Source organism: Cephus cinctus, unplaced genomic scaffold, assembly GCF_000341935.2.
Source record: "Cephus cinctus unplaced genomic scaffold, Ccin1 Ccin1_scaffold1043, whole genome shotgun sequence".
Taxonomy (NCBI): Eukaryota; Metazoa; Arthropoda; class Insecta; order Hymenoptera; family Cephidae; genus Cephus; species Cephus cinctus.
The window spans coordinates 938,225-950,819 of NW_014333574.1; the positions used below are offsets into that span (position 1 = coordinate 938,225).

The 12,595-nt window shown below is 40.6% G+C and overlaps 2 protein-coding genes across 8 annotated transcripts in view; one reads left to right on the forward strand and one right to left on the reverse strand.

Annotated features, from left to right (window-relative positions):
• LOC107271859 overlaps positions 1–9,175 on the forward strand; it is an 11,271-nt gene extending 2,096 nt beyond the window's left edge. Inside the window, exons 2-11 of one of the 3 annotated variants that reach the window (XM_025089092.1) lie at positions 28–89; positions 2,808–3,027; positions 3,112–3,215; positions 3,317–3,508; positions 3,591–3,739; positions 3,891–4,017; positions 4,089–4,520; positions 4,606–5,785; positions 5,879–6,648; positions 6,745–9,175. In XM_025089092.1, coding sequence (XP_024944860.1) covers positions 2,859–3,027; positions 3,112–3,215; positions 3,317–3,508; positions 3,591–3,739; positions 3,891–4,017; positions 4,089–4,520; positions 4,606–5,785; positions 5,879–6,648; positions 6,745–7,047 — 3,426 coding nt within the window. In that variant the 5' untranslated portion in view covers positions 28–89; positions 2,808–2,858 and the 3' untranslated portion in view covers positions 7,048–9,175. The remainder of the gene's footprint in view (positions 1–27; positions 90–2,807; positions 3,028–3,111; positions 3,216–3,316; positions 3,509–3,590; positions 3,740–3,890; positions 4,018–4,088; positions 4,521–4,605; positions 5,786–5,878; positions 6,649–6,744) is intronic. The other 2 variants (XM_015748361.2, XM_015748359.2) reach the window with 2 other exon arrangements.
• A 215-nt stretch (positions 9,176–9,390) lies between these two features.
• On the reverse strand, positions 9,391–11,721 carry LOC107271862 (charged multivesicular body protein 2a). 5 transcript variants are annotated; one of them, XM_015748366.2, is made up of 5 exons: positions 11,513–11,713; positions 10,955–11,128; positions 10,718–10,893; positions 10,501–10,635; positions 9,391–10,409 (listed from the first exon to the last, which is right to left on the reverse strand). In XM_015748366.2, the coding sequence occupies exons 1-5, from the start codon at positions 11,615–11,617 to the stop codon at positions 10,202–10,204; spliced, it is 798 nt and encodes a 265-aa protein (XP_015603852.1). In that variant the 5' UTR covers positions 11,618–11,713; the 3' UTR covers positions 9,391–10,201. The 5 variants fall into 5 exon arrangements, with proteins under 5 accessions (XP_015603852.1, XP_024944868.1, XP_015603853.1 ...); XM_025089100.1 differs by having other exon boundaries at positions 10,202–10,409; positions 11,534–11,721; XM_015748367.2 differs by having other exon boundaries at positions 10,202–10,409; positions 11,471–11,598.
• Positions 11,722–12,595: the final 874 nt, after the last annotated feature.

The following is a 12,595-nucleotide window of genomic DNA, read 5'->3' on the forward strand; positions in this document are numbered from 1 at the left end:
CGTTTTTTTTTTTTTTTTTTTTTTTAGTGAGACGCTCGATGGTGTGAGTGGATGTAGGTATTCACCGGTCAGAGGGATGATGTTGGATGGTTTGTGTTTACTGTATTTTATAAATAGGGCGGTGCGGATAAATCGATACGTGCTACTTTCATTCATGGCGGCCTCCCCCACGTTGGCACACGTTGATGTTGCTGGCTGGTATTCTCCACCAGCGCTGTGCTACGCCACCCTCGTCATCCCTCTCCTGCTTCATCCCCTTCCTGCGTCATTCGCTTATGAACCCAAAGATCCCCACCCTCGCTTTTGCAAACCCCTGACAGTCCTACCATCATGCTTCCCCAGTCGACCCTATTCAGAAACAGTAACAGCCTCTCCCAACACCTCGTCACTCCATGGATAGAATCACCATTCCTGAAGACCTGCTTCCCCTCGTTTGGTGAACCGACACCAAGAGGATAGGGGAAGGGTGGTCTACTACGTCACGACAACCCCTTCCAACCATCCTCTATATCAACTTGCCGCCCCTGCGGGTACTATTTTTAGAAACTCCATATAACGTCTGCCATTGTAATTCATAGAGGGACAGTAGCCGAAGTCTTTCTTTCTTTCTTCTTCCCTTAGTTTCCTACAGCCTCTTCATTCCTTCTGCACTCGGCTCCCTGATTTTCATCCTTTTCTTTAGTGACACTTTCAGGTTCATCCCGGTACCACCGATTGTCCCACATGTAATCTTCAACCTTTTGTCATTTATTCTGCTTCGAATTTGCGAGTCGCCCCCCCCCCGCCTCCGTCCTTTTCTTGCTTGTCTTCTTGGCCTTTAACGTCGTGCAGCCTCAATCTACGGTCTAGGTATATCGTATGCCTTAGATTCCGATACGCATTCCCAAGTGAGGTTAGGCTGCTTTGGCATATCTATTAGGTGGAGCAATGTATTCAGCCAATGTTTCCGAGCAATCACATGCTCTCCTGTACTCTGCTATACATTCTCTACATTGGACAACGTCATGGGAACATTATTGTACGCCGATGTCTGACATTCTGCTGCTACCTATTTTCAGCTATGTATAGATATATGTCTCTGTGTATAATTACGAGGGATCCTCTCGCTATGCAATTACGATACTTCTCGTGAATTAATGGTGGACACGACGCTGCTTCTAGTCACATTTGCGACATCACCGTACACGCTTGACGTGATCTTTTCACCTTAAGGGGATGGAGCGACAGGTCCTTCGAATATCTTTTTTCAATTTTACAATCTCCGCAATTCTTGCGTAATTGCAGGCCTCGCTTCGGACTCTCAATTTCTTGGCGGTTAGATTGGACGACTTCAGGCGGTAGATTGTGTGATGCCTTTTTCGTCTTTATTACATATTTCCACGTGGCATAAATATCGCAGGAAGATTGGCTCGGATTCGTTGTGTATATTTAACAGGTTGTTATGTGGAATCAGTGAAAGTCCTCGCAGGAATTCTTATTACGGTTATCTTCGACTTCCTCGCATCTGCACCTTCTTATTTGTACTTTTTCGCTTCACACGCTTCTCTACACACGTGTAGATAATCTTTGGGGACTTTCACTGAAAACTTTCGTATTCGAAAATGAATGGCGTCGCGTGAAAGACGAGTTTTACATGGACGTTTCGATCTGTGAGCAGGTGGCAATTATCAAGTGTCAAAGTGTTGCTTGACGATAGGAGAAATGTCGAACCAGTTTCAGTACAATTGTTGGTTAATGGCCAAGTTGTAAAATCTTGAAATGACGAAGCATAAATGTCTGCAGGTATTTCAAGGAAGTTGGAGACTCCGAAGGAGTCAAGCGTCAAGCGTGAAGCGTCTTCCGCGTAGGAGAGCACAGGGCGACACACGAGGAGAGCACGGGACGTCCTTCGAGTTGCATCACGTCGAGGTTCACTCTTATAAATTAGTTAAACTAGTGCACCGAAACTAACCCAGTTATGTGAAAGGGGTATTGAATAAATTCACATTCACAGCGCAGCCGCTGTCTCTGGACATTGCCGATGCCTCCTCTTACGCGGTCCATCACGACCTGTCGGCCCTGTCGTCGAATACAGTAGAACAGAGCGCGGCTGCGGTTTGTTCAGCGAGATACGAAGATCGTTCCTTAGCATCTCCAGCATCTCGCGGGTCGCTTTGCGTTCGGTTAATAATAATAATAATAATAATAATAGGAAGGGCCTTCGTCTGGAATCGGATGGACCACTCGTGGATCCTCGTAAAAGGTCGTGTGGGCCCGGTCGGGCTGATCCTGTAAACTAGTTTCGCTTTAGTCAGCCACTTAAATCCACATTCTTCTGCGAATTTTTAACGGGAATTCAAATCGCGCGCACATACGACTTTGATACATGGAGAGAAATATCTTGGATCTTATCATGTTCTTGGACGTATGTCAAGTGTACCTCGACTACCTGGGCAGGAACAGAACCTTAGGAATTCTATGGGCTATCGTTACCTTTGTGCGCACTGAGGATTCTGTTGAATTTTTACGATGGTGCAGAGCTCATACTATTCCTTTTTTGCGATATCGTCAGGAACCTCTTCGCGTTACCAGGAACGAGAGACTCCAGGAGTGCAGGAGACTGCTGCGCTTACTGCAAGAACTCTTCTATTGCGGATGCCTGCCACAAAATCAGCTGAGCCTCTGAAAGCAATACTCGAATAATTGAATTCAGCGTATGTTAATGAATCACATACCAAACGCAGCCAAATGACGTCACACCCGAAGCCATGTTACTACACTCGTGGAACTAGAGAATTTTTCGAACGTATACTTTTTTCATTTTATAGAGCGACGGCATCTACGAGCGTGGATGAGGGCAGAGCACCTCTACGAAAGGGATGTCTGAGAGCGAAGGAGAGCAGGCAGCTCGGTCTGTGGCCTTGGAGCAAGCTTACGTTCACGAGGTCTACGAACAATGCGCTGAGAAGACTGCCCAGGGTAGGCATTGGCCACGAATCTACCAGTTTCTTGAAGAGCTTGAACCAGGAGCCCTGGTCTGTGACATTGGTTCGTACTGCAAAGTTTAGTCGCATGATCGTACTATGTCGAATCAGACAAAAATTTCTTATCGTCAAATTGTATGATTTACAGGTTGCGGTAACGGCAAGTACCTGAGCGTCAATCAGAGTATATTTAAGGTCGGCGTCGATCGATGTAAACGACTCACTGATATCGCCAGGGAGAAGAAGAACGAGGTTTGTCATTTTCCCCGGGATAAGACCTTTCGATTCATTTTCCAATCCCAAGATTATTTGCCATGGAAGTAGTAATATGATTTTCTTTGGACAATTTATAGGTACTCATTTGCGACAACTTAGCTCTACCCTTTCGGGATGAAAGTTTCGATGCTGTCCTCTCCATCGCTGTTGTTCATCACTTCGCTACTACCGAGCGAAGAGTTCATGCCCTGAAGGAATTGGCTAGGGTTCTGCGCATCGGTGGCAGACTCGTCATCTCGGTCTGGGCCATGGAACAGAGGCATAGAAAGGTGCCTAGTCTCTTCCATGACTCTTCAAGTTCACTATTGCCAAGTCGTATTATTATTTTACTATGAGTTGACTTTTTTTCAGTTTGAGTCGCAGGACGTACTCGTTCCGTGGCCCAAAGCATATTGCTTGAATTCTTCGGTCAACGGTACTAGAACTTCCGGCGTTCCTTACTCTGAAGAAACTCTGCACTGTGATCAACCCTCGAAAAAGGATTTTCTTATTTCCAAAAGGTAAACGTCTTTATCGACATACTGCCCCCCAGTTTTAAGAGATTTGGTAGTTTCTCTCGCGCCAACTATCTATTGCATACCGGCGACGAGACGATTTAATTACAACGAAATTATTTGTGGAATACTGTAGAATGGAATATCTTGTATTTAGAACCAGTCAGCGGAAATGTAGAAGTCGCAGTTATTGGATCGATCCAATATTCAGTCCGTCGCCATCCACAAGCAGTCTGTCCAGTCCTAACGAAACGTGTTATAGTTTCTTTCGTCGTGCTTTACAGGTGTGTATAGAGGCTAACATATCAGTTTTGTTGCTCTCTATTCGTACCTAAAAATGTATATTTACTTATAGAAACTTGCCGGAGGAAAACGTGCACCTGGAAGCCGTCCTTGGTTCCTGGAGAGTTGGCACAATGGTAGAGACAGGCCTCACTTAGAACACGAAGACAGCGGCGATGTTGACGACATACCGATCGAACTACGAAGGCTGGAGGACATCGGTATGGCTAACAACAAGTTACCCGATACGTTGAGCGTAAAGTCAAAGAGCCTCGGCGACATCCTGGAGATTCAGAGATTGGACCTGGTGCGGTCCAGGTCGAGTATTCCTGGGCTGTGTTCAACGCTTACCTCCGATCTCTTCCTTGATGAGCACAGCGAGAATAATTCCTCACAAGCGAAACCGCGGCTCGTAAAACAGAAATCCCATTTCATAGAGGATACCTGTCTGGAAATTCCTAACACTGCCATTCAAGAACTCCTCAAGGACCTTCCAGACTTTCAAGTAGGTACCAATGGAGTAACTCGGGTTATTCTAGGTAGGATGTGTCTCAATAATTTAATAGTAATCAAAAGTAATTATTTGTCAGATCGGTCCCAGGTTTCCGGTAAGACGAGGCAATGTACATAAGCAAAGTTCCATGAATGAAGAACTCATGTCCGCGGATCGTCTGCGGGAAAAGGAACGTGTGCGTCAGAATATCACGAAGCAGGCTTCGTTGAACGAGGAACTTATATACAAGAGAAAGGCATTCGAGGCATTTAAAGATTCGATATATTCAGGAACAGCCACGAAGAGATTTCAACTATTGAAAAGCGATTTAACCAATCGTATAAAACAAACTACCACCGACAAAGTCTCTGGATTGTCGATTAGGAATGGTTTCGTAAAAATGTTGCAAGGCTGGAAGTCGACAGAGAGTGAGTTTCCACCTCAGCCCGTGAATGTAGTAAACATACCGAAGAAGGAATCCGATCCGATTGAGAGGAGATTGAGCCGAGAAGATGGCTCTGATTCATCGAAAGACAGCAGTTTGCAAAGTGACACAAGTGTCGACTCTGAGGACAGTTTCGCTTCAGTTATTTATGTACCGAAGCCTGAGCAGGTCGAGAGTTCCACCAGACAGCTGGCAACAACTTCAGCACCACCATCACCTAGGATTAAACATCCTCCTGACTTGACATCATCTAGATTAAAAATGATCCCCATGTCGCCGTTGTTGAAGCAATTTTCTGCTGGTAGCAAATCATTGCCTCCTCCAAGTCCTCCGGGACTTTCTCCAAGGACTCTAGGACCCACACCAAGAGCATTTTTCGGTGGCTTTAGTAACGGACCGTTTAAGAGTTTGATCAGCACCGAGAAAAATTCTGCAGATCTGAAGAAGGAGGAGTCCAAGAAAAATTCCGAAGTAGAGATTAAGAAAGAGGAGGTGAAACCACCAGCCCCTGTGAAAGTGGATAAGCCTCTTCAGGATGAAGACGAGAATCGCAAAGTTCGACTCAATCAGATCAAGGAATTACTCAAACAAAAACCGGGATTTGCTACAAGGTGTACGAAAACGGCATTTCCCTTGGTCAGGAGAGCTTCTACCGCTACTACTGGAAGATTGGAAACAGTTACAAGACCTTTACCTAGGTTATTATCATTGGAATTATTCAATCCAGAGACCGACGACTTGGACAGCGATTCTTCCGGGGTTTCTTCGCCAGAGTCCGTTGGTTCCGTCATTAGCGTCATTTCCGACGAAAGATTTACAGTTAAGGTTAAAGGTACGCCAGAGAAGTCAGGTCGTAAAATGATTAATATAATTTATTCATGTACTTACGGTCTTTAATTTCACTACTTACGAGTCCTTTTTTCAGCAACAGTAGAGAATTCCACGGTGGAGAGTGTGACAGAATCGAAGGAAAAAACTTCGGTTGAGAAAATCGAAACTGAGGAGGATAGAGCCTATGATTTATTATCAAACACTAGTCCAACGAATATATCGACGGAGACGTCTTCGCAGTCAATTCGTTTACTGGAGGCTGCTGCGCATGTGGCGAATTCTATCGAGGATGCCGTGGAAACTGCTATTAAGTTAAATATGCAAGTTGAACCAACAACGCAGAGGTCCAAGGAACGTCGGGACTCTTTGAAGACATCCTGCGACGACCTCCAGGAGCTGTTAGATACGAAGGACGTGGGAAAATCCTGGAATGAAGAGTGCAGACAGCATTTAATAGACTTCACTGAGAAACTTAGTGAGAATCTGATCAATGATATTGATCGGTACTGTCAATCGAGCAAGCTGGACTTGGCCGACACGAAGAATCCTGACGTGGATGCGCAGGGCGTAGCATTGAGAACTAAGGTAAAAGCAAGTAAGACGAGAAAATATAGTGAATTGGCAGACACCATTGCCTGGCTTAAGAGCTCAGGCATTGAGGATAAAGAGGCTAAGGATCTTCTTCGACAGAGTCAAGAGAACATACTCGACTTTGTCCTTGTGTCCGATAGTGGAGAATTTGTCCAGGAACAGTCGCGCAAAGATCGACCTTTGCTTGGCTTCTGTAATTCCGTAGAATCTAGCGATGTGGGCGACTCCGCTGAGAATACAACGAGTATCAGCGAGGAATCTGGTTCAATACTGGTAAGTGCTTTCACGTTTTCAATATAATAGGATTGAGAAATCGTTTTAACGATTGTCTAACGATTCTTAACGTTCGAATAAAATTCTATTTAACAGATGACCAAGCTCGGAAGTACCGGATCCCTCCAGCAGCCTAGTCAACCTCCGGAAGAGAATCCACGATGTACAGAAAATTTCAATGAATGTAGTATGAGCGCTTCATCGAGTCAAGAATCGTTACCTTCGGATCAGAACGGCGGTGGCGCCATTACTTATCATCAGTACTACCACGTGTTCCGGGAAGGTGAACTGGATCAGCTAATCGAGAAATACGTGGAAAACTTGCACGTCATATCATCGTATTACGACCATGCAAGCTGGTGCATTGTCGCCGAGAAGGTCCAAGTGTGGACTATTTGACTGGTGGATATGACTTATTATAGAGAATTCCTCATCGACACGTCCGGTCCCTTTTGCTCTTTCTTGGTGCACAATGAGTGAGCCCATCGTGACAGTTTTCATAAAAAATGTATCCAAATTATTTGCAAGTCCATGCTAAGCCCTGTGTACCATCAGTAGGAGATACACAGTGGATTTTCTTGATTCGGGGATGCCTAAATTGAAGCTTTGCCTAATTTAAAGAGAAAGAAAGTATTTAATATACGTATGTTTGTTTTTAAGAATATATTATCCAGCCGCAACGCAGGAGCACTGTATCCAGAAAACCTGTCGATGAGGTCTAACTGACAATGAGCCATATCGAAGTTCCTAACAAGGGTGATCCTTGATCGATTCGATGATTCCCTTCGACATGGACCTTCCGCGTGGCTCTCATTTAATTATATAGCGTACGCAGCTCCAGGCTTGTATATATTGTATGATATACTACGGGTTATCCGGGTAAGCGCACAGAGTACCGGGGTACTCGGGTTTGTATCACACACAACACCGATAGCCTAGGAATTTGTATTTGACAATGCCGGATTCTAGCTTGACCAATCCTAACATTTAATCATTTCACGGTTAGCCGATTAGTTTGTATATTCATCGATCGTCCATTTACTTTGTGTATACACTTACACACATAAAGAATTACTGTATAAACGGGGGAGAGTCCTTCGACCCGATTTTGGTTCGACCAAATCTCTACCATTTATATAATTTCATTATACTTTCACGATATCGAAATATTTATTTACACTGTAGGATCGATCCTTGACCAAAGAGAGTTAGGATGAGCGAAAGAAAGTGGGTAAGTAGAATATACTAGGTAGCTATTTTATCGTGATATTTTTTTTTTGCGTTCATTTATAGTAACAGAGTATTATAGGAATTTATGACCAAAAAGTGCTGTAGACTCGCTTTTCATATCAGTCTCTTCATTGTCTAAATATTTCTTCATCTGTTTCCTCTTTTATATCTTTACTATTATCATTAATTTATTCATTTGCCTCATTATCGCATTTGCACGAGTCGTGCTCGAATACTTATGATGATATAAAATAACGCAAACTCCCTTGTAAATATAAATAGCGAGCGATTCCCATTTAAAGACTTCAAGCGAGTTTTTCGAGATTATTCGGTAATTAATGTTGTTTTACGTAACGTCTATCTTTGTGATAGTATATTAAAGAAAAATGGGAGTGATGAAAATCGCCTCTGGGAATTTATGATGGTACCGGAAGTTGTCGAGACCAACGTGATCGAGAGGAAATATAGAAACCGAAAGGAAGCAAATGGAAAATATGAATAAAAAGACGAGGCAAGCATATGAGTACCTATAAAAAAAAGTAAATTAAAATATCAAAAAAAAAGGTCTTTATATTCGAGCCGAGGGTTTAAATAATTCAATATTTGACGAAGCTCAATGTTGTACAACTTTCTACTAATTACCCACTAATAATAATTAACCATTACCGCAAATTGAATTCAGGAAAAGAAAGATCAGTTCGTGGGGAGCGAAATTGAAGGAATCATTAAAAGGATTGTAATATCGTAAACAATTTTGTTAGCGTGCTAAGCGGAAGCAGTGAATAAAGTATTGAAAAATCGTTTAAGCCCAAATGCCGACTCGCCTTATATTCCAAATTCATTATAAAGAACAGTTATCGATACTCATATATATAGCACACATATGTATATAGATGGTCACACGCGACAACTCGCCGGAAGGATCGTAAACAATTGTTTGCTTATTTATTGTCTATTGATATTAATAGGCAATGAGGACTCAGAGAGGCAGTCAACGAATTGTCAGGGTATACACTTATTTATTTATAGTAGAAATTATCATCTTACAAATACGTTCCTCTTTGCGATAGGTAATAATTCTTTCGTAACTTGGAGTTGTTCTCAAGTAATAAAGTTTTAATAAGTTCTGTTTTAAGGCTGCGCGATCTTGTTACGCTCATTTCAGCATGCGTCTGGTTGTTCGAAACTGTTTAAAGATATTGACAATATGTATACATAAACAAGGGTTTGTGAGAGAGATGAAACCAAAAAAAAAAAGAAAATCCCACGGAATAAATTTTTGTATAAAGTTCTCTCATATTTCTAGGGTATTTAGGGATTAAAAGAATTACATGCGACAGCAACGGGTACAATAAGAGCAAGAGTAAAGTCGAAAGCAACAAAATCATGGCAAAGAACAACAACAAAAAGTACCAAAAAATCAATGCACGGTTTAAACCTAAGATCCCAATAGAACTAAATGTCTTAGGCATAATGAAGTCGAAATTTATAAATAAATAATATAATGAACGATAATTTTTACGCTGTTTATTATACACGATGAAGGCACTTGAATTTTATTATTGTTGACTGTGTAATCGGAGAAACAAAATAGGTGTGCGTATTTCTTATTAGGAATTTGTTTTACAACGATATTAGGTAAGTATAAAAATAAGGGAAACTTATTTAATTATTAAAAAAGCTTTATAAGACGAAATCTGTGGTTACAAATTAACGACGATAAGATTGATTCATTTATAAAGAGAAGTTATACATACTATCACGCGACAAAAGTGCACATGATTAATTACTCGTTGAATGTACAATAATTAATGGTTTTTCTTGCAGAAACATTTATGTATACTGTGCATGTATATATATTTATATAACATATACCTATATACTTTTTCTCTCCATGAACCACGTAAAAAGCAATTGTTTATCGCTGTGAGTTTTTATCACATTTATTATTAATATTATTATTTGTATTATTACAAATGAGCCTGACTACTGACTTGAATTACAAAAAGTATTGATTATTAATTACCGAACCTAAATACAAATTTTTTAGAAACATTGTTAGGCACAACTTTGTGCTTAACAATGGCTCATATTCAAATTTTATAATAGTTAATCAAAATAGAAGTAACCTGTTGTATAAGACTGATGGAATGGATTGCTTCTTCTTTCTTGGATTACTCCTTAGAAAATTTTAGAAACTAGTATGTTTTAATAAAACTTTACTGAACACTGAGTAATTCTAGCCAGTTCCCAACCCCCTTAAATGAAGCACGAGGTTCATACTAGCTAACTATCTACACAAGTACTTTTATAAAAACTGTATTTACTCTCGACGAAGATTTTCCAACCTAGCTTGTAGATCAGCATCTGCGTCTGCAAGATTGTTAGAATCTTCTGATGTACCTGCTGCAGCTGCAACTGGCTGTTTTGCACCTGCCACACTTAGGGAGCCAGAAGCCTGTGGTAATCCTGACAATTGATCCGATAACTGCAGACCCAGCTCGTCCAAGACTTGCGAGACAACAGCATCACTGGTATATAATTATTTAATTGATTAATAACCGTTGAATGAATTTCATTAGTTACATTGTACAAGATAAAGTTTAAATTTTGCATCTTTACCTTTCATCTTCATCTCCTTCATCTTCCATTGCGTCATCTATTGCATCATTCATTATTTCTTCTTTCATATCCATTATCTCAGACTGTTTCTCAAATTCTTGGAGAATCTTCTGTATCTGAGGAAGATTTAGCTGTCTGTGGATAGAATAGTGTGATTATTAATTAACTACTTGAGATAGTTAAAAGAATTTCATGTCTGTAATAAAAAAGAACGTACTTGTTCATAGTTTGCATAGCTTTTGTTACACCTTTCATGGCTTGTGCCATGGTATTTTGTGAGCGTAGTGTTTGTATCTTTAGCGAGACACCTTGTATGTTAGCTTTCATGAGCATAAATTTCTTTGCATAGCGGCGAGTCCTCACTAGATCTTTGGCCATTATTTTTACTGCATCCTGCACAAAACACATATAGCATATGTAATATTCTACAATATTACAATGATTTGACTTATACCATTTGACCATCTTTGGCGAGTTTCTTTATGTCTGCAATGATCTTTTTTTCCTGCTGTTCCATACGCATCTTTTCCCGGTCTAGATCACGCATAGCTTTATTAAGGGCACGCTGATTTTTACGTAGCATCTCCTCAGGAGTTATTCGTTTGCCAAATAACCACTCCATGTTTACCTAAATGGATACAACAAAATTATCGATAAAGAACTTGGAAGCAGAGCTAGTATAGAAGGGTAATGTTAAATATAAAATAGTAATTTCAAATTTAAATGTTACAGTCCATTACTAGGAAGACGTTGTAATATTTATCATAAGATCATGTAGAAATTATAATTAAAATTTCGACAGAAGATAAGAAAATCGTGAATGAGTCACCACCATCATTTAGGAGATGAACTATAAATTCTTAATTCAAGCTTACAACTTAGTTTAACGAGCAAATAATGGGAATATTTTAAATTGATCTATCTCGCATTTTATTTCCCCAAATGCTGTTATTACAACTTATAAACTAACACTTATTTGGAGGTGTGACTGAACCAAAAACACTTCTCATACGTCAAAAGCAAAGGGAATAACAATTTTTCTCAGCTGATGCGAGTTCCGTCCATCGATGTAAAAATATCTCATGATATGCTTCCTCATAGAAAACATTGTTTCCATATTCTATATCGGCAGAGCTGCATTAATGAAGTATAAATCACAGTAAAAATTCGGAATGAGTCCAATCACTTGCTTGCCGAACTTCAGAATACGGACCCGATTTTTGAGTCACAATTAGTACTGTCATTTTCCACCACACGTAGAGCAAGTGTTCCAAGCTACACGAATGACGATAGGTTGGATAACCCGCGACAAGACGACGGAAGAAATACGCTGTACAGAAAAAATGTTCATGGCCTAACGTCTAACGGAAGGGATGGAGGTTGTAGCGTTGAATATCGTGGGGGGTTTACCTCAGTTAAAAAAAAATCCGGTCCACTTTGGGGCCTCGGAGGGGTCGTAGCTCCCTTATGGAGAGGCAGAACCTCACGGAAATGGGCGAGGAGGGGCCCATTTCGCTCCCTTATAATTCCTACTTTTCCTACTTTTTCCACTAAATCAATTATTTTTGTTCCAAACACCTAACTTATTTAAAATTTGGTGTTTGAAACATTAAAATAATTAACTAAATCAATAAAGTAAAATATTAACACTTAGTAATCGGAAATTCTGGCCAAGGATATTTAGAAGTACTGAAAAATGCCTAAAATTGTGTGCGCGCAAGTTCGTCGCGCAGGACTGGGTGAGCGGCAGCAGGCGGATGGTGGGGGAAGCGCTCGAGGCAGCGACCGGACTCGGAACGCTCATTCTTCCTCGAGCCGGTCTCCTATACTGGTCTCTTGGAATCATTTCGAACCTTCCTCTATTTTTATATTTATTTCTTCTTTACTTCCTTATTTCTTTATCCTTCATTCTTCACTTTCTTATTTATCTTTTTCCTCATTTCTTCTCCACTTTTATAACTTTATTCCTTACTTTTCTACTTCTTCGCTTCTTCACTTCTATATCCATTTACAACCTTCTTCTTCTTCTATATTAATTTCTTCTTCAATTCCTTATTTCTTTATTTTTCATTTTTTACTTTCTTATTTATCTCTT